This window comes from Felis catus, chromosome B4 (genome assembly GCF_018350175.1).
Source record: "Felis catus isolate Fca126 chromosome B4, F.catus_Fca126_mat1.0, whole genome shotgun sequence".
Classification (NCBI taxonomy): Eukaryota; Metazoa; Chordata; class Mammalia; order Carnivora; family Felidae; genus Felis; species Felis catus.
Window position 1 is genome coordinate 81,688,397 of NC_058374.1, and position 21,370 is coordinate 81,709,766.

General features: G+C 34.0%; 2 protein-coding genes and 1 pseudogene across 2 annotated transcripts; all 3 read left to right on the plus strand.

Annotated features, from left to right (window-relative positions):
- Window positions 1-6,678: 6,678 nt before the first annotated feature.
- LOC111561458 lies at window positions 6,679-7,711 on the plus strand (annotated as a pseudogene).
- Window positions 7,712-12,341: 4,630 nt separating this feature from the next.
- On the plus strand, window positions 12,342-14,108 carry LOC111561369 (olfactory receptor 6C1-like). Its single transcript, XM_023257121.2, has one exon. It carries the CDS (start codon window positions 12,429-12,431, stop codon window positions 13,374-13,376), a length of 948 nt encoding a protein of 315 aa, XP_023112889.1. The 5' UTR covers window positions 12,342-12,428; the 3' UTR covers window positions 13,377-14,108.
- On the plus strand, window positions 12,406-19,956 carry LOC105260753 (olfactory receptor 6C3-like). Its single transcript, XM_023257122.2, has 2 exons — window positions 12,406-12,494; window positions 18,724-19,956. Exon 2 carries the CDS (start codon window positions 18,769-18,771, stop codon window positions 19,705-19,707), a length of 939 nt encoding a protein of 312 aa, XP_023112890.1. The 5' UTR covers window positions 12,406-12,494; window positions 18,724-18,768; the 3' UTR covers window positions 19,708-19,956.
- Window positions 19,957-21,370: the final 1,414 nt, after the last annotated feature.

The following is a 21,370-nucleotide window of genomic DNA, read 5'->3' on the forward strand; positions in this document are numbered from 1 at the left end:
CAATGGAATATTGCTCAGCCATACAAAAGGATGTTTTGCAACAACATGGATGGACGTAGAGGGTATTTTGCTAAATGTAAAAAATCAGACCGAGAAAGGCAAATACCATTTGATTTCACTTGTATGTGGAATCTCGAAAACAAAACAAAGCAATGAACAAACAAATAAAGCAGAAACAGATCCATAAATAGAGAACAAACTGATGGTTGTCAGAAGGAGAGGATTGAGCGATAGGTAAAATGTGCGAAGGAGAGTGGGATGTACAGACTGTCAATTGTGGAATAAGTCACAGAAACAGAAGTTACGGCGTAAGGAGTATAGTCAACACTATTTTAATAGCTCTGTAGGTGGCAGCTACACTGTGGTGAGCACATCATAATGTATAGACTGATTGAAATGTTATGTTGTACAACTGAAACTAATATAACATTGTGTGTTAGCCACATTTCAATAAAAAATGTTTTCTACTTTAATGACTTGAAGTAACAACTGATTTTAAATATCTCTTTCTCTTGATATAAAAATATCTTTCCTTTTAAAAGTTACATGAATCATGAAATAAATATCTACAGCACCATTGTTTTTTCATACTACCTGTAGTGTCTGTCCAATTCTTCCCATTCAGTTAATAAAACTGGGTGTATATTTTACTACTTTCAAATTATCTGAAGGCCCTGTGTACCCTGTTTTCTGTATATGCTGAAGTCATGTGTTCTTTTATGAACTCTTCTTATTTTCTGCATTATTGCTTCTAAAAAAAATGTAACACAAATATTTAGGCAGCCACTGCCTCTTATGCTACATAAAAGTTTGATAGGAATTTCATAAACAATACCTCTTCCATACAGAGCATACATTCTGTGTCATATATAAGCCAGGTATGTTCTACACCATATCATAATTAATCTTCAGAGCTATATAACAAATTAGGCATAGTTATCCCTCTTTACCAATGTGTAAATTGATGCTTCTAAGTTTTGAGTGACTTGCCTAAGATCTTGAGCTATAACAGCCAATATAATAGCCTAATTTGAAAATAAAAACAACAAAACAAAGAAAAACTTGTGTTTGCTCTCTTTTACACATCTTTGAAACTCTTCAAGGAACTGCAAATTTGGCATCGATTTTACCACAAGCACAATTTTACTGGTGCTTTTAACACACCTCCTTTGTGCATAATTATATTACTATTATAGAGTTCTATTTATATTATTATAGTCTAGTCAGGGAAGGTACTAACTCTTAATACTCGGCATATAAATGAGAACTTCAATCAATCAAAACAGGAAACTTCAACCGCCATTACTGGTGAGCAATACAGTGAGCAGGAAAAAGAGTCTTATGTATTATGTATAAGGGGTATTATGATACCAAAAATTCTTCCAGGAGGCAGATTAAAAATAATGGAGTCAAAGAATGGACTTAGCACAATGTGGTAGATTACCAGTTTAAAAATAAATGGCACGGTGTAGAGATGCATTCAGTAGAGATCTACATTAGAATTTAAGACATTTGGTTGCTAATCTGTGTGAAAAACAATGTCAAGGAAAGCAAACAATCACACTAAGTGTGATTGTTTGCTTGTTTTGGGATTTTTCTTTTCATTTCTCATGGACACTATCCCACAGGATTTCTTTTCATGTCAGTATTTTATATGTTAGTAGTTTATGTACACTCCTGTTCTGACAATTTTGATTCACTGAATTACTCCCCTTGAGTCAGTGGCAGAGAGAATAGATACAATAGTAAGTAGTTGTACCAGTTAAATCTGTGTAGAAACCATGTCAAAGAGTTAAAACACACTCTGATATTTTTTTCTCATTTGTATATTTGGTCCTTTCTTACTGTCTACACATAAATAAGTATATTCCTCCCGGGAAAAAATGGCAACGATAAAACAAAATGTTGATAACAGAAAATATACTTGTTCAATGGCAAAGGGAAGTCTATCAGAAATGCTGGTTTTCCTAGAGGACAATGATCAGATTTGTTTATCTTTTACCATTCTAGCCATTCTGACTGTTTGTGAACCTTTAGGAAAAGCACAGTTGTCAGGCATATTAGAAGGCAGTGAAAGTCTCTCAGACCTAATCATTGGTTCATTACTTAGGTCAATCTGTAATCAAATTAAATGGAATGTAGTGGGGTTATACTTTGCAATTTGTATATACCAAAAAGTATAAAAAACAAGATAGCATATATTTTCTTTTTTCTTTTCAACGTCTACTTATTTTTGGGACAGAGAGAGACAGGCAAGTCAATATTAATTGTGATAAAAGGAATGGAATAAAATGTGTATCTTAGTAGCATAAGCCATTAACACTTAACTGGAATAAATGTAATTAAGTGCATTTTTAGTTGGTGAGATAACCACATGAAGCCAAATTATTCCAAGAGATTTTTAAATGCTGTAATTGGACCATATATCCAAGTGGGATTTAATCCAGGGACAAAAAGAATAGCTTAAAATATCTGAAGTTGTTCTTAGGTAGGAATAATATTGTGGATGGTAGGCTATCACTGTTATTCTAATAATGCTGTATGTGCAATGTGAGGAAAAGCAAATGAAGATTAACATGATATTACAATTTTATCTAATGCTATTCATAGCCAGGGCTCTAATCATGAGATAAAGGAAATATAAAGTTATAAAAGATAAAAGGGGGTTCTTAAAAATATTGTAGTCCTAAGTTTGAATGATACACTTGTATTGCACTAATAAATGTGCCTGTGTGGCTCAGTTAAGTGTCCAACTTCAGCTCAGATCATGGTCTTGCAGTTCATGAGTTTGAGTCCCATGTGCTGATAGCTCAGAGTCTGGAGCCTGCTTCAGATTCTGTGTCTCTTTTTCTCTGTCCCTCCCCAACTTGTGCTCTCTGTCCCTCTCTCTCAAAAATGGACAAATAAACATTTTTTTCAACGTTTTTATTTATTTTTGGGACAGAGAGAGACAGAGCATGAACGGGGGAGGGGCAGAGAGAGAGGGAGACACAGAATCGGAAACAGGCTCCAGGCTCCTAGCCATCAGCCCAGAGCCTGACGCGGGGCTCGAACTCCCAGACCGCGAGATCGTGACCTGGCTGAAATCGGACGCTTAACCGACTGCGCCACCCAGGCGCCCCAATAAACATTTTAAAAAATTAAAGAAAATAAAAATAAACTGCACTCATAGACCTTTTATTTGAAAAAAAAAAAAAAGTGTTTGCTGGTCCTGTCCACTGAAAATACCTAGAAAGGATGATTGAACTCATAGTAATTATCACAGCTAGTGTCCAGATTCTTAACTAGATTTACCATTTCCTAATCAATGGAAGAGGGACTCTTTAGAGAAATGACTCAGTCCAGTTCTCATACAGAAAAGTATAGCATGAGCCTGGGAACACTTGTCATCCAAGATGGGAAGCAAGCAATCAAAGAGGAAAAGTGTACTGCCCAAAAGGAAGAGTTTTCTCACTGGCTGAAAAAGATACTAGAGAACCAACTCTGACTATGCAATAGAAATAAAATAGGCATTCATCTGGGCTTTTCAGTATAAACTGTACCAATGAATGAGCAAAGAAAATGACAGATTAAGAACAGAACCATCTTGCAGTACATAATGAATTAATGGGCCCAAACATTGATCAACAATGGCTGCTAAGAATAAAAAAATAATAGCAAGACAATTGAACAAGTATTTCCTGTTAAAGTTTAAATACCATCTCTAGATTACTCTTGCAAATAAAGAACCCAAACCTAAACCTGGATTAAGCCTCTAAATCTAATTAGCAACTAGAGGAAGTCATGAAGATGAGCTTGCAATCAAGTGAAGCATGACTGCACATTGCCCTCCATGAATAATAATAGATTTTCTTGTTGCCTATTAGCTGGGCTTTTAGGATAAAAACATAATATCATTTCATTATTGCAACAAAATTGATCTATAAGATATTATATACTTGAAAGTTGCTGAGTAAACCTTAAATGTTCTCATCACAAAAAAGAAATGGTAAATATATAAGTGATAGACCTGTTAGGTAACTCCACCATAGTAATCATTTCACAATATACAACCGTATAAAGTCAACACATAGTACACTTTAAACTTACACAGTGTTATGTGTCAACTGTGCCTTAATAAAGCTGAAAAAAATAAATGAAATGAACAAGGGTATCACTCTATATGATACAGAGACACATCTGCCAAGAAGGCTTCTTTACTAAGTGCTCCATTACTAGGTTAAATACACACTCATAAATTTGAGTTATGCCTACCTTTTTCTTCCATTTTTTTTTCCACACTCTAACTCCACTCTTTCAGTAACTAATTCCCAAATAAACATGCATTCCAGCTGTGATTTACTTCTGCAACGGTAACTCTACCATTATCTGATTATACAAACTATCGTATTTTTTATGTTAAATATATGGCTTGTTATTTTAGACATATGACACTTATTTAATTTTAACTAGTTATTATATAATATGTATTATATGTTTATACAATTATAGAAATATGCCTTATTAACTGCTTACATGTAATAAAGGTTTATTACCAAATATTAGAGAAACATAAAAACAACAATAAAGAAAATAATCAACAATAATTCACTACCCAGAATTTCAAATAAACAAAACATTACTACTTGGTGATATTTCTCATTAGAATATTAAATGTATGATAAGTAATAAACATAAAGGCTAAGATGAAAAATAAGATGGGTAAATTGGTATTATAAGTAAATATTGCTATATGTACTCAGGATTAAATTAATTAACCTATGTAATTAACATTAAAATGTGAACATAATCTGTGCATTGTAATAGTTATTATTTAATTTAGAATTATGAAATGGCCTGAGTTCTCAGTGCCTCACCACTAACAAAGCCTAAGGATAAACAATAACGAAAAGGGTATATGTTAAAAACTTTGTATTTCCAGAAGCTTAAATATAAATTAGATTCTCAATTTTATTTTTGTAAGAAAGTCAGTTTCACAACTGTTTTTATTACTCACAAAATATTAGGTAATTGTGATTAATGGAAGTAATTATTTTATAGAAGACAACATTTCAGGTTCTCTGTGGGATACGAAGGTGAACATAACCATTCTCAAGGGAGATTCACCATAGAGAAGAGCTAAAAGGCTACTGAGAAATGCAAGGCTTCCAGAAATCCCTCATGGTCTCCCATATAGCACAGATCTGACGTGGACTTGGCCTTGTTCTCAGGAGATCAATGAACAAAACCCTCTTTTGAGGTCAAAAACAAGTAGACTTGGAAAATTTGAGCTATAAGTGAAACTAGAGGGAAGTCAATCTTAAGAATCTGTCCTCAGCATCACCATATATGATGCTATATCCCACTCAGTTCTCTAATTATTGCTTTCTTAAGTTTTTATATCAACATTGCTGAAGAGGATTGTCATATTATTTCTACATTGTTTTAAGGTTTCTGACATTCCATTTTTATATCCTGAAGTATTTCCTTTGAGCCATCATAAAATGGAGACAAAGCAAATCAAATTTGATTTTAGTGAACTTTGCTACAGTCTGACAGAGAAGCAGTGAGGTGCATTCTACTCTTCACAGCACAAATTTGTTTAAAATTTAAAGGAGGTAACTGTCATAATTTGGGGAAACAAAATCTACAGCATAGCATATCCAGCACAGCTGAGAATTAACTGAATAGTTTAGTATGAATAAAAGACATTTTCCTATATTTTTCTGAGATATACTTATAGATCAATGGTCTCATGTAAAAGATAAGTGTGGCGCAGAATTACAAAAGAATCAAACATTTTTTCATAAAGCTAATATCTAAGAAAAAGGATGTTCAAATGGAAAATGCACTGGGTAACAATCTCAGAGACAGAGCTTTAAGATCTGAAGCAATTAGTTACTTTCCCGATTTGTGCTTCCGTGTAAAATAAAAACTAGATAAATACTGTATGTCCCTTTAAGCTCAAAAAAAAAAGTTCAATATGTACATTATTGGCATATAGCAGAAGATGTCAAACATTGATGATTTTGATGAAATTACAAGGCTAACCAATAAGTAAGTGAATATGTTCCCTATTTGTTATATAAAATAATAGGCTATTTACTCTCATATAGAAAACATACATAATATACTACTATATAATATGTATACAACATTCCCTATTATGTTGATAGCTATCTCCCAAAATATTAACATCTAAAAATTAATAATTAAATAACTTATGCTAAGAAAGTCACTAATTCATTTCTTATATCATAAAAAGTATAATGGTTGTTATTTTAGTCTTCTAAATTTCACTTTTACCTTGTGATGGAATTAAGGGCATTCATTTCCGTTTTTAAGGGATGGTATATCTAATAAATACATAACAGAAAAGAAAGAAAATTCATATTTAAAATTTTTAACAAAAATGTAATGATTTGCATAAATTGGACAAAGCAAGGAGCACTGATATCATTTATCATCTCTCAATGATGTGAGTTATTGTATGAAGATTTCCAAACTTCCCCTGCTCCATTTCAAATAAGAACTCTAGTAAATAAAGCAGAACTCACAAATGTGTATGAAAACAAAATGCAAACAAGAGAGTTCAATAGAAAATAATATCATACATGGATTATAGAATATATTTTAGAATTATATCAATAATGGTGATATTGATCATCATGAATTATACTTTTCATCTCCTCCCTTTAATACTCTTGCCACCTAAATATCTTTAAGAGAAGAAAAAGGAGAAACAGAGAGGAGAAATGAACCACACAGTAATCACAGAGTTTGTCCTACTTGGCCTTTCTGATGATCCTGACCTTCAGATTGTGATTTTCCTCTTCTTATTTATCACATACATATTAAGTGTCACTGGAAACCTGACTATCATCACTCTAACCTTGGTGGACCCTCATCTACAGACACCAATGTATTTCTTCCCCCGAAACTTCTCTTTCTTAGAAATCTCATTTACAACTGTCTGTATTCCTAGATTTCTAGGAGCAATTATCACCAGGGATAAGACTATTTCCTATAACAATTGTGCAGCCCAACTCTTTTTCCTTATTTTCATGGAGGTGACAGAATTTTACATTCTCACTGCCATGTTCTATGACTACTACGTTGCTATCTGCAAGCCTCTGCATTACGCCGCCATCATGAACAGGAAACTCTGCACCTGGCTTGTGCTCTGTACGTGGCTAGAGGGTTCCTGACCATTTTCCCACCCCTCATGCTTCTGCTCCAGCTGGATTACTGTGCTTCCAATGTCATTGATCACTTTGCATGTGACTATTTTCCCCTTTTACGACTGTCTTGTTCAGATACATGGTTTCTAGAAGTCATCGGTTTTTACTTTGCGTTGGTTGCTTTGCTATTCACTCTGGCATTGGTGATTTTATCTTACATGTATATTATCAGAACTATTTTGAGAATCCCATCTGCCAGTCAGAGAAAAAAGGCTTTCTCCACATGTTCCTCTCATATGATTGTCATCTCCATCTCTTATGGAAGCTGTATATTCATGTACGCTAATCCCTCTGCAAAAGAAAGGGCATCATTGACCAAGGGAGTAGCTATTCTCAATACCTCTGTTGCCCCCATGCTGCACCCCTTCATTTATACTCTGAGAAACCAGCAAGTGAAGCAAGCCTTCAAAGATTTGGTCCATACAGTAGTATTTTCTTCAAATAAATATTTATTTGGCAAAAAAAGGACACTCTACAGTGTAACTAGGTAAAATCTTGAATACTATTTAAAGATATCAGGTCCTTGATAGATATTTGTTCAACAAAAGAAATAGTGCTTGAGTCAACAGACTTTTTTTTTGTCGTTTCTAAAATGAGACTGAAAGAAATCCGAATTGTAAAATCGTGTCTGATCTTGTTTATGCTTCTATTAATTACTGGATTAAACACTGCACATCTTTCAAATGGAAAGAGACCTTCTGGATAGTAGATCCTTCTCAAGAATTAAGAACTCTTAATAGTAAGAATTAATTACTATTATGGGAGAGTAACTTCAAGTGATTTTTTGAAAAGGTTGAAGAGTTCAATGAATATTTAAATCCATACTTTTTTCATGCCTTTCAATGGGAACCCAGTGAGCACTGAACTATATCCCACTCTTTTTATTGCTCTATAATTTTTATTGTTCTATATTATTTTTTCTGAATAATTATTAAATTATTAATTATTAAAAATAAATTATTATTTCTGAATAAATTTGATACTCACTTGGAGAGCCACTTTTATGAAGACATTTTAGTATATGATAAAAATGTAATGTTTTCATGTAACATTAAGTTGTCTCAGCATTTCACCCAGCAAGAAAAGTAGTGGGAGCATATTTTTTCAGAGAAATTCTGATCTAGGAAATTCAGGAAACCTCTCCAAAAGCTTTGTACATTGTACATTTTCTTATTTATATAGTATGCAAAATATTCCATATGTTTCTGGCTTATTTCTTATGCCCGTCCTATGTCTTTGGGCATTATCTCAAAAGTTTCCTATTCTAATAGTGGTACAAATGTTGATAACATTTGTATAATCCTTAGTGTATTTTCTCTAGGCCTTTGTTGGCACATGTGATTCCCTGGAGTATTTGCTGGGAGACATGGACATACGTGATAAAACATGTGCCTTATGCAGATGAAAATCCATATAGAATCCTTGTCCAGAAAGGCCCAAAGTAACTCCAAACCTAGCTTCTCTTCACTAATTTTGCCCCCATGGCTACAATGGGAAATGTGTAAAAGATTATTAGCTATAAAGTAATTCCAATATATTGAGAAAGATTGATTTTAAAACTACTGAATCTCTTGACCTAAAACTGAAATAGTTGTTAATACGCTTTCTTAAAAAAATCATTTCGGCCAGTTGATGTGGTGCATTTGTATGACAAAGGTAAGATTGTAAAGTGAGGACAATGAAAAATTTCCTTTGGTTCACACCGATTCATTAATACTTAAGTTTTCATCAAAAGCCATAGAATAATTTGGGGCTGTTATGTCGTCTGTATTTATCAAGGATAATGAACAATGAGGATGTTACATTTCTTGTTTGTCATAATAATATATTCTTTTATTAATTTTCTGAAAATTATTCTCTGAATTTGATTTTCCTTATTGAATACAGGTTTAATAAGTAGTACATGCTCCAGTTTCAGGCACAAAGAGTTAGGAATTCCAATTCTACCATGAACAAGTGTCTGATCTTGTTTATGTTACTTAAGCTGTTTCATTGTCAGATTCTTCAAAGGAACATAAGATTATCATATTGAGTAAATGAGATAAGAGCCTAAAACTTTTCATTGTCTCTTAAATGAGGGCGCTCTAACATGGTTTTTGGTATTTTACAATGGGGCAATATTCCCCAAATATGTTACTGATTTTATTTTGGGGAAAATAAAGATAATAGTAACCACTGTCTGGGAGTACATTTTATTAAAATTTTGTATATTTTGTATAATTTTACTTTTCATTTAAATTGGGCTTCACAATTATTCTGTGAGGTACTATTGGCATTTATTAAAATTAAGGAAACCACAACTCATGTTAAGTAACTTGTTCAAAGTCACAATACTATAATGTGACTGAGTTGCATTATTGATCCATTTCTCTTTGAATGCAAAGCCCACAAGTTGCCCCAGTAATACCGTTCATTATAAATAAATATTAAGTTCCGATGCCATACATTTTTTAAGAATTCATTTCCTTTTTTAAGTTAAAAATTATCCTCAATATATATATAAATAGCTAACAAACTAAGACATTCAGGTTATAAGTAGAACATCTCTATAAAAACTTAAGGATTTTTCCTTCATTATTCTATTCATACTGGTTGGTGCTTTGATCTTACTTGGGATTCAAACTTTCCCTTTCTATAGAATTAGGAGAAAAGAAAGCTCTTTTTTTTTTTTTTTCCAGAGGACTCAGGGAAACAGGATTCTGAATTAATTTGAGGAATATTCTGAGGCATTACTAAAGTCATAATCTGAAAAACATTAAATAGGTTCTTCTTATGAGATTTTTTGCGTTCAGTAACGATGAAGCTTTTGCATGACATTAGATGTCAACAAACACAGGAATGGAAAAAATCATTCCAGGAAAAAAAAATAGTGGTTGTTACAAAACCCAACTGTTACTCAAGATACCACATTAAACCAATATTTTGTTCTCTTCTCTGACAAATTGGCCCAACATGTACACCTAACACCAACAGTGTCAAGTGAGAGAAAGATAGAGAGAGAGTTAGAAAACTGTACTAACCTTGTGGATGCAAATTGCCTTGAATATATGTCACAACTTTAAGGAGTTTTAACTTAAGAGGAGAGAATTCAGCACAGATAGTGCATAATGATAAAGTTAGTTTCCAATTATATTGTGGAATTTAATCTTCTAAATATTACAAAAATAAAGAAAAACAATCTCTTAATCTTTCAAAGGCCTTTAAAAATCGCCGTTTCTTTAAATTGGACAATTTGAGGAATACTATTGTGGGTTTTTTTTATCCCAAATTTATATAGAATGGTAGTGTCCTTAAAGTAATTTCCAGCTATTTATTTAACACAATAACAAGTAGCTGTTTATAGAATAGGTTAATTTCTACTTTCAATGAATGACACACTTGATTCAACAATGACATTATCTATGACAGAGCCAAATTCATCCATTGAAAAGAAAGGAACAAAGGGGAATACAAAGCTTCGGACAAAAGTTACGTGTAGCTGGGTAAAAGAAACATGGATGAGTAGTTAGGAAGGAAAGCTTGAAATGATGTCTTGGAACCTTGGGTTTATTTTTCATAACTCTACCAAACATATCACAGAAATAATTTATAGACCAAAGACTGTACACACAGCTGTTAATTACAGAGGATTATTCATTGAGAACAATGACTTTTATGATTGAAATATCCATCATACACTTGAATCACCATTCATTTGTTTACAAAATATGTCATTGTGATGTTTGCTTCTCTTGTAAGTGCTCTTTAGCCTGTTTTCTTCAGTCCCTGAGAAATAGCAAAAGAAATGTTCATTTCCTGTGAATCTCACATGCTTTCCTAGTAACATTACCACTATCCATCTCAGTTGGAATTTGCCTTAAATTATCAATGGCAATATTTTTTGCTAAACAGTAAAGTGAGTGGAAAGAGAACTCAGGTACATAAGAAAAAACAAGGAAGAAATTTCACAGTATTATGATGCATTATATACCAAAAATCAACAATCCTATATCTTGAAACTAAATATTCTATTGTAAAACTTCTCTCAGGACACTGAATTGAATACTTTACTATTTAATGACAATGAACACAATGTGGGATATGATAATAGACTGGTTTGATTTACTGAAGAAAATTTAGCTTCACTTTAAAATGCATTGTTATTATTACTATTATTATGATTAATTATTTAGGAAAAGAAAATAAGGAGGTTTTATGTGCTGTTTCATAGATTACTCCAAGGCATTGACAAAATAAAGCTTCTATAACTCATGTAGATAAAAGGAAATGCTCATGTAGATAAATGCTCATGTAGATAAAAGGAAAAATAGAAACAGTATAATATGGAATAGAAAGCAGAATTCATATATAGAGAGATAATACTAACAACATTTAAATAGAAGAAACTCTGAAGGAAGAAATTTCTGTAAAAGATAATTTTAGTATTCATACAGTTCGGTTTCTTTAGTCTGTGACTATGTGGATCCAACCTACTAAATTTCTATCCTGCCTTCTCTCCACTCTGTACTCTCTAAAATCTGAGGATATCATGTCAAAGAATTCATTACCTCTGGCTTCAGATGAGGAGTTGGAGGCTGCAAAAGAATGTGAACCGGAGTGAAAACTTAGGAATTTTGTCACATTGTTAAAAATTGAACTTCAATGACTTTCAAATTTTGGTGCATTCACATTTGAGTGACCTTTCTCCCAACACATCATCTTTTCTACGTTATACTAGTAAGTAATAATACGGGGAATTAGGTGACAGAAATGAGGAAATGAGTCACTTTTATTGGGGTTGGAAAAAGGACAAGGAGTTTCCCGATGGGAAGAAAACCCTTCAGGGAAGTGTTTTTAAAAAGTCAACGGGTAGCACTTCTATTCCAGTTATCAAACATTCAGGAAAACCTAGGTTAAAATCCCTGTTTTCTCATTCAGGTATATGATTTTGACAAGATTTTTAAAAATCTTTTTAGATTCAGTTTCCAATCTGTGAAATAAGGACTTTAAGAAAAATCATTCTATGTAAAACACAGAGTTTGGTATGTAGTAAAACCTTACTTTAAAACATTTTATCTATTTTTATTAAGTTGTCTTAAAGACCTCTATATTAAATTAAATTTGTTTCTTGGCAGAGACAAATTTCAGCACTATCTATCTGTGTAACCGTCTTTTCTTTAATCCTTCTATTTGTGTTTTCTACTCTAGATTATACAAGAGAAGAAAAATATGAGAAACCACACAGAAATAACAGAGTTTATCCTCCTGGGATTGTCAGATGACCCACAGCTTCAGGTGGTGATCTTTGTCTCTCTGCTCATCACCTACATGCTCAGCATCACTGGCAACCTGACCATTATCACCCTTACCCTGCTGGATTCCCACCTCCAGACCCCCATGTACTTCTTCCTCAGAAACTTCTCCTTATTAGAGGTTTCATTCACAACTGTCAGCATACCCAAGTTCCTGGGCACCATGATGACTGGAGATAAAACCATTTCCTTTAATGATTGTATGATTCAGTTATTTTTTTTCATTCTCTTGGGAGTCACTGAATTTTACCTTTTGGCCGCCATGTCCTATGACCGTTACATTGCCATCTGCAAACCTCTGCATTACATGACCATCATGAATCACAGAGTCTGCATACTCCTTGTCTTTGCTTCATGGCTGGCTTCATTCTTAATCATATTCCCATCACTTATGCTGTTCATACAACTTGATTACTGTAAGTCCAATGTTATAGACCATTTTACCTGTGATTATTTTCCCTTACTACACCTTTCTTGTTCAGACACAAAATTCCTAGAGATAGTGGGTTTTTCCTGCGCTGTGTTTACTCTAATGTTCACTTTGGCGTTAATAGTTCTGTCCTACATATATATCATCAGAACAATTTTGAGGATTCCTTCTGCTAGTCAGAGGACAAAGGCCTTTTCCACCTGTTCTTCCCACATGATCGTCATCTCCATCTCCTATGGCAGCTGCATTTTCATGTACATTAATCCATCAGCAAAAGACAGAGTGTCTCTGAGCAAGGGAGTTGCTGTGCTAAACACCTCAGTGGCCCCCATGCTGAACCCCTTTATTTACAGCCTAAGGAATCAACAAGTCAAGCAAGCCTTCATGGACAGGGCAAAAAAGATTGTATCTTTCTCAAAAAAAATGAAGAAATAAAAGTGTTATTATAATTAAAGGCACATGATGAGCAATTAAACAAAAGTAGGGCCCTTCCAAAGTTTATTAATATCTACACAGCCTCACTGGAGTTATTTTTTCTTAATTAAACTTTTATTACCAGCAGTTTACTGAGGAGACATATATATATACATGTTTTTTTCTATTTAAATTCCAATCCATCTTTCATGCATTTCCCTTCCTTTGAGCTAGTCTTCCCACTCTGTAACCATGAGACTGGCCTCATTTCTTATAAATATTTTTAAATACCAATTCTTTCAAAATCATACTTAGAAAATCAAAGAAATGCAAAGAGAGACCCAAGATCAATGAGTTAAAATTGTTTTATGATTTTACCAGGAAACACTCTTTCAAAGAATTCAGAAAATATTGTCATGTTTAACATTCTTTTTAATTTACTATATAAGTATCATAAATATAACTTAGTCTTATTAGAATGTTATAGAGACTATCCTCTCCATTTTATAGCACAGTTAGTAACTATGCGAAAAAAGTGCAATTAAAAAAATAACAATTATTTTTTTGAGAACTCTAAAAGTATTTCTCAAGTACTGAGTTTAACTTTTCTGTGCCATAATTAATTGAAAACACAATTATAAATATACACTTACTTAGGAAAAACTTGAAGCAGCCCCTATTTTTGGAACTCCATAATTACCATATACACCATATCAGCTCTTTTAAAAGCCTAAAGAAATAAATATTCCTAGATACAGATCGAGTACATATACTGTGTTTCAGTAGTGTATTTAAATGCTTGATGTTAAACAGCTCTTTTTGAAAATCAGTTAAGTTATAAGTTTCTTATACCTTTTGTGGCTGTTTTGATATGAAAGCTTACACATACAATTCATTTAAGTGCAAAAGATGCAAAACCTTATTTGTTTCATAATATACTTTGTTAATAGAAAAATCATTTTAAGGGTGCCTGGGTGGCTCAGTCAGTTGAACATGCAACTCTTGATTTAGGTTGTGGGATTGAGCCCCACATCGGGCTCCGCTCTGAGCGTGGAGCCTGCTTGAGATTCTCTCTCTCTCTCTCTCTCTCTCTCTCTCTCTCTCTCTCTCTGTCTCTCTCTCATGCACACACACATGCTCACACCAAAAAAAAAAAAAGTAATTTTAACAAAAATAAGTTACATACCCACTCTCACTGCTTTTATTCATTACTCTACTAGAGGTTCTATCCAGGGCATTAGCACAAGAATACTAAATACATTTAAAACTACTGGAAAAGAAGAAACAAATAAATCTTTCTTTGCAACGAACATTATTTTCCTCCTATGGCCTTACTGCATTTACACTAAATGTTTCTTAACCCTGACATACTCCCCTCCCAGATATCTGCATGGGATAAGCCAGACATCCACATGTCCCCTCAATAAGGCCCACCCCAATGATACTACTTGAAATTTAGTGGCTCCCCACTTCCAAGATTTTTAAATTTCCTCTTCCTTTACAAAACATTAATTTACAAAAGACCATATAATGTACTAATCAATCATGTCCATTGTTTATTGTCTGTCTTATACCCCTCACCTCATGAAAGCAGGGATCTCTGTCCACTTTGTAGACACAATGATGTGTTCCAGCAGTGCTGTGCTGGGACCTGCCTATACACTTCCCAACAGCCAACTGTGCTTGTGTCTCCTCAATTCTGCATTCAGAAAGGCCACATCACCTGCCAGGGTGCAAGACTTTACATCTTAAAAATTGATAAACTCTACCGATGGGCTCCTCACCTCTACTCACTGAGAGGCAGTTGTTAAACATTTACTGGAAGTCACTATTCCTCCTCATTTAGAACATGTGTCTGCCATGTAGTGGGTATTCAATAAATATTTTCTGAATAATGAATAAGTTTAAATAATGTAGACTGGCTCCAGTGTCCTAGCAATCAGAGCCCTGACTAAATATTTTGTCCTACAGAACCACATACTATTTATATAATAATGCACATGACATTTAGCTTTTAAAAAAATGTTCAAATAAAATGTGTGTTTCATAACTAGACAACTTTGAATGACAAAGAAATAATTAACTGAATATTTCTAATGCATTTGGTGCTCATTTTTTCTTTTATTTTACATTAGGACACTTGACAACTATGTAAAAATCTATTTCCTTGATTTTTCATGAAATCAGTTACAACATTTCTAGTTAAGGTTTTCCTAATGAGCTTTCTAATGGTAGCAATGGATGCTCTAATGGATGCAAACCCTTGTTTTTCTCATAGAAAAATTCTTACAACTATTTGGGCTACACTTAATAATACATGAGATCCAACATCATCTGTCAATTGATAAACTTCTGAGATTATAGATTTAATTTGTAGAATAATAGCTCAATTAAATGGTGGTGCTCAGTAAGTAGGAGGCCAATCAGACATCCTGAGAGGTGGGAGGGGACTTACCTATAAAGGATGATAATGTATCACTGAAATTAATTAGTAATATGCACTGGAATTATTTAGTAATATGATGTCAGTTAAGGTTTTCAGAGAAAGTCTTTAATAATTTTTTTATTTATTTTAGAGATAGAGCATGAGCGGGGGAGAAGGGTAGAAGGAGAGAATCCCAAGCAGGCTCTATGCTCATCACGGAGCCTGGCCTTAGATCTCTTTACCCTGAGATCATGGATCCAGACGAAATCAAGAGTCTCAACTGACTGATTGTTTTACTGGTTCATAAATATTCTCACAATGAAAAGATGTCATATGCACAAATATAAACAAGGATTTAATGGAAGTAAATAACATAATGAAAGAAAGTAGTCAAAAGGCAATAAAAGCCACATTAGCAGGAGCTTTGGGAAGGGTTTCCCTAAATTCAAAGGGCCAATACAGGGATAAACCTTCTCATGTCTTTAATTGGTTGTCCATTTCAGAAGGCAATCAAGTCACACTAGAAATCCATAGCAGCATTTTCTACCATTTCATTCTGCTAAAGAATTCTTCTCGGGGTTGCCAGAATTCAAAAGATATAAGGACACCAATTCTACTGAGGAAAAGTCCAGAGTTTCTGGGAGAAAATGTGAATTCCTTGTATAATCAGAAGGGTGAATTCCAAGTCCAGCTCCCACACACTCATTATCACTCTGTTTATGTATTTGCCTATTTACCTCATAAATTTGCTTTTATACTTCTTAATCAATGTTTATAAAAATGATTCACCTGTATCTTTAATGATTCTTCTCCTTGGCACTCAGTTTACTTAATGAATTCCCCTGGGCCAACAAAAAGACATAGTTAAATAGGTCCAGTTCCATTTGTATGGCATACATTGAAAGGAACATTCCTTATTTTCTATTTTTCAAAGAAGCATTTGCAGCAAAATATAGCAGTCCCTGAACCTAGGGAAAATACTACTTAGATTTTATAGATGTATAATCAGAATTACAAATTATTGATTTCAAATGTTTACATGAATAGAAAGAAAAATGATTTGATAAATCAGTGTGTTGTACTATATGAAAAGAGGCAAATGGGAGAGTACTTTACTAGCCAATCCAGGTGTAACTGAATTAGTACATGGAGCTTGATAAGAGATGAAAAGCCAGAATGCGTTGTACTACAATAAAATGTTTTCAGAAATTCATAGTATCAGTAATGAAGGATATCATGAGTCACATATAATTAATCTACCAACAAAGAGAATTATGATCCTTAAGAACTTGAAAAAGCTAAAACAACAAACTTCTTTTGAGAGCACAATAGAAACCAAGTCTTTTGCTAACTCAATTTAGCAGTTCTGAAATTATGTAAGTATTTAAGCAAATCAGATGACACAATTTGAGATTAAATCATCCAGAAGAACCAGAGTAAGTAAATTTTTCATTCAATATATATGTCTTCATTTTATACCAATATCTTCAAAAAATGTTATTTGTATATGTTTGGGGATTTATAAACTTTTCATTATGAAAAATTAAATAACTGTTTACTACCAAGAGACTATTAATACAATGTTAAAGGAGGAACACAGAAATAAATCTTGGATTGTCCATTTCTTTCTAACTTGAAATCATATTCTGTTATAAAAGTAGGGTTTTTAAAAAAATTCCCAGGGCACATGGGTGGCTCAGTCAGTTAAGCAGCCATCTTGGGCTCAGGTCATGATCTCACAGTCCATGAGTTGGATAGAGTCCTGCGTCAGACTCTGTGCTGACAGCTCAGAGCCTGGAGCCTGCCTCAGATTCTGTGTCTCCCTCTCTCTCTGCCCCTTCCCTCCCCCTCTGCTCATACTCTGTCTCTCAAAAATAAACATTAAAAAATGATAATAAATTTTTTTAAAATTCCCTACTGGAAAGGGTGTCTGTTATTTTGATTATCTACATGTTTATCTTCCATGACAATATTGTAAAAAAAAAAAAAAAATGTTAGGCATTATATGAATTAAACTATTTCCAGGATATTATTTATTTTAGTAATAGAAGGAATAGAAGGGTACCTTCTAGGCTGTTTGGCCTTTTATCAGAAAAGGAAACAAATGATAAGAGAGAGATAACATCAATCAAACCCTTAAGAAAGTAATTTATGAGATGAGGCGCCTGAGTGGCTCGGTCAGTTAAGTCTCCCACTTTGACTCAGGTCATAATCTCACAGCTTCTGCGTCCTAGCCCCATGTTGGGCTCTGTGCTGACAGCTCAGAGCCTGGAGCCTGCTTCAGATTCTCTGTCTCCCTCTCTCTCTGCCCATCCCCACTTGGCCGTTCTGTCTGTCTGTCTCTCTCTCTTAAAAGAAAAAAATTTTTAAAAATTTTATTAAAAAAGTGATTTATGAGAGAATGTGAACAAAACATTCCCATGGATAAACATGTATGTTCTAAGTGAGATGATTACTATAGTGACAAGTTGTTTAATCTTGTGAAAGTTCCCTCAACTATGTAGTTTCAAAATATAAAATGTGAGGGCAGCCTAAATCACTCCTATAAGATTTCAAACCCTATATTTAGATTATCCATAATCCAGACTAGTTTTTATAATATTGAGGTAAAGGAAAAATCATTAGAATATTTTTATGTTTTTATAAAAAAGAGAATAGTTACAAGCTTAATCTTGAAACATTAGAAGAAATAGCTTCTGCTTAAATGTTACCAAAAGACATTTTTTATAATCCATGGCCTGTGATTGTATATACTCAATAATAAAAGATCAATCTTTAACTTCAGATCATGTTATTACTTGAATGTAAGGTCCAGTAGAAATTGGACACAGTTGCTGAAGGGGAACATGTGTTTTTGGCTTTCATAGATTATTCACCATCATGGACATTTTAAGATTTTATATTCTATCCTCAATCTTCTTTTAACTCTTTTATTTTCTATAGGGGAACATACAGTCACTGTTCGAAAGTGGGGAAAAATGATCAGCGATGAAAAATCACACAGTACCCAAAGAATTCATTCTTCTAGGGATATCTGATGACCCAGAGCTCCAGACTGTGATTTTTCTCTTTTTAATTACCACATATATATTAAGTGTCACTGGAAATCTGACCATCATCACTCTCACTTTGGTGGATTCCCATCTACAGACCCCTATGTATTTCTTCCTCAGGAACTTCTCTGTATTAGAAATATCCTTTACAACTGTCTGTATTCCTAGGTTTCTGGGCACAATTATCACCAGAGACAAATCTATTTCATACAATAATTGCACTGCTCAGTTGTTTTTCCTCATCTTCATGGGTATAACTGAGTTTTATCTTCTCACTGCCATGTCCTATGATCGCTATGTAGCCATCTGTAAACCCCTACATTATGCAACCATCATGAACAAAAGAGTCTGCATTTTACTTGTCTTTTGTGCTTGGCTGGCAGGATTCTTAAATATCTTCCCACCAGTTATTCTTTTTCTCCAGTTAGATTACTGTGGCTCCAATGTCATCGATCACTTTGTTTGTGACTATTTTCCCCTCTTGCAGTTATCTTGCTCAGACACATGGCTCCTAGAAGTGATTGGCTTTTACTCTGCAATAGTCATACTGCTTTTCACTTTGGCATTAATAATTCTATCCTACATGTTCATCATGAGAACAATTCTGAAACTGCCTTCCGCCAGTCAGAGAAAAAAGGCATTTTCTACGTGTTCCTCTCACATGATTGTCATTTCCATCTCTTATGGAAGCTGCATATTCATGTATGCCAACCCTTCTGCAAAACAGAAGGCATCATTGACCAAAGGAGTAGCTATTCTGAATACCTCTGTGGCTCCTATGATGAATCCATTTATATATACCCTGAGGAACCAGCAAGTAAAGCAAGCCTTTAAGGATACTGTCCAAAAGGTTTTGTTTTTCTCCAGTAATTGAAGGCATTAGTAGCATTACAAGAATGAAGTGCTTGGAAATGCTTTCTACTATTCACACTTTCTCAAAACTCCCTTTCCTTTACTCGAGTTATGTGTTTTCCCCTTTTTGTCCATCCCCCTATTACAATTTCCCAATCATGGAACTCAATAAATTTGATAATGTGAATATCGTGTCAGAATTTTCTGTACATTCAAAAGTTTTATTCAAATGTATTTGAATGAAGTAATAAAATTGGGTTGATGATTATGATTTTGAATGGGAGTGGTTTGATTTTGAAGAGACATGGGCTTTAGGTTGATGGTAAGTGTGTAAGAGTACATGCAGATTTCTGAACTTTTCATTCTTACTAATAGAAATGAATGTCATTAGAAAATTTTGATTCTATTTGTCACTTCCATGAAATCAATTAAACATAATCATCAGGGGATTGGGAATAAAATATTTATTTAAAGGTTTTAAAAGATTAGAAACTCATACATGTTAAAAATCTTTAACTACTAATAATTAAGATGCTAATGAGGAAGGGGAGAAGCAAGAGAGACAGGGGTAGAAGATAACATAAAATTTTCCAGCAATTCCTACACTCCAGATCTATTGTTTTCTTTGTATTGAAACATCTAATCCTGACAACAACTTTATGAGGTACTTTTAATTACTATTCTTTTCGGGGATGTCTGGGTGGCTCAGCCAGTTAAGCATCCACCTTTGGCTCAGGTCATGATCTCGCAGTTCATAAGTTCTCCAGTAATTGAAGGCATTAATAGCATTAGAAAATGAAGCCCGGTGTCGGGCTCTGTGCTGACAGCTTGGAGTCTACAGCCTGCTTCAGATTCTGTGTCTCCCTCTCTGTCTGCCCCGTCCCCGCTCAACCTCTGTCTCTCTCTCTAAAAATAAACATTAAAAAAAATTTTAATTACTATTCGTTTTTAGTCAGAGGTATTTTTCGTTAGGTAGATCACATACCTCCAGAAATTAAAAAATACTTTCCTCATGTAAATATATTTTAAACTATGTTAAACATTTAATCTACCTCTCTAAGACTTTAACAATCCCCTCAATTGGGTATGTTTTTCTCCTCCTTTTAAAGAAAGAAACATAGGGGCGCCTGGGTGGCGCAGTCGGTTAAGCGTCCGACTTCAGCCAGGTCACGATCTCGCGGTCCGGGAGTTCGAGCCCCGCGTCGGGCTCTGGGCTGATGGCTCAGAGCCTGGAGCCTGTTTCCGATTCTGTGTCTCCCTCTCTCTCTGCCCCTCCCCCGTTCGTGCTCTGTCTCTCTCTGTCCCAAAAATAAATAAACGTTGAAAAAAAATTAAAAAAAAAATAAAGAATGAAACATAGAAATTCATGGTAAATAAATAATATATATGGCCAATACACATTAGAGCGAGGATTCAGATCAAAGCTATGCCCCCCAATTAAGCCATTGTACCAATTCCTGGGGGAAGAGAGATAGTTTACAATATAAACATTACAAGAAAACTTACAATTTAAGAATAGGATGCTATTCCTTTCACAAAGTACTTGCTTTCACAAGAGTACCAAATAAGTCCACCAAAATGCCACACTTGGCTTATGGGGATTTCTCTCCAAAATAACATCGCTCAGAAATTAACAATTCAGAAGACAAGCACCTCTTGGAATTAAAGTTAGATCCCTACACCTA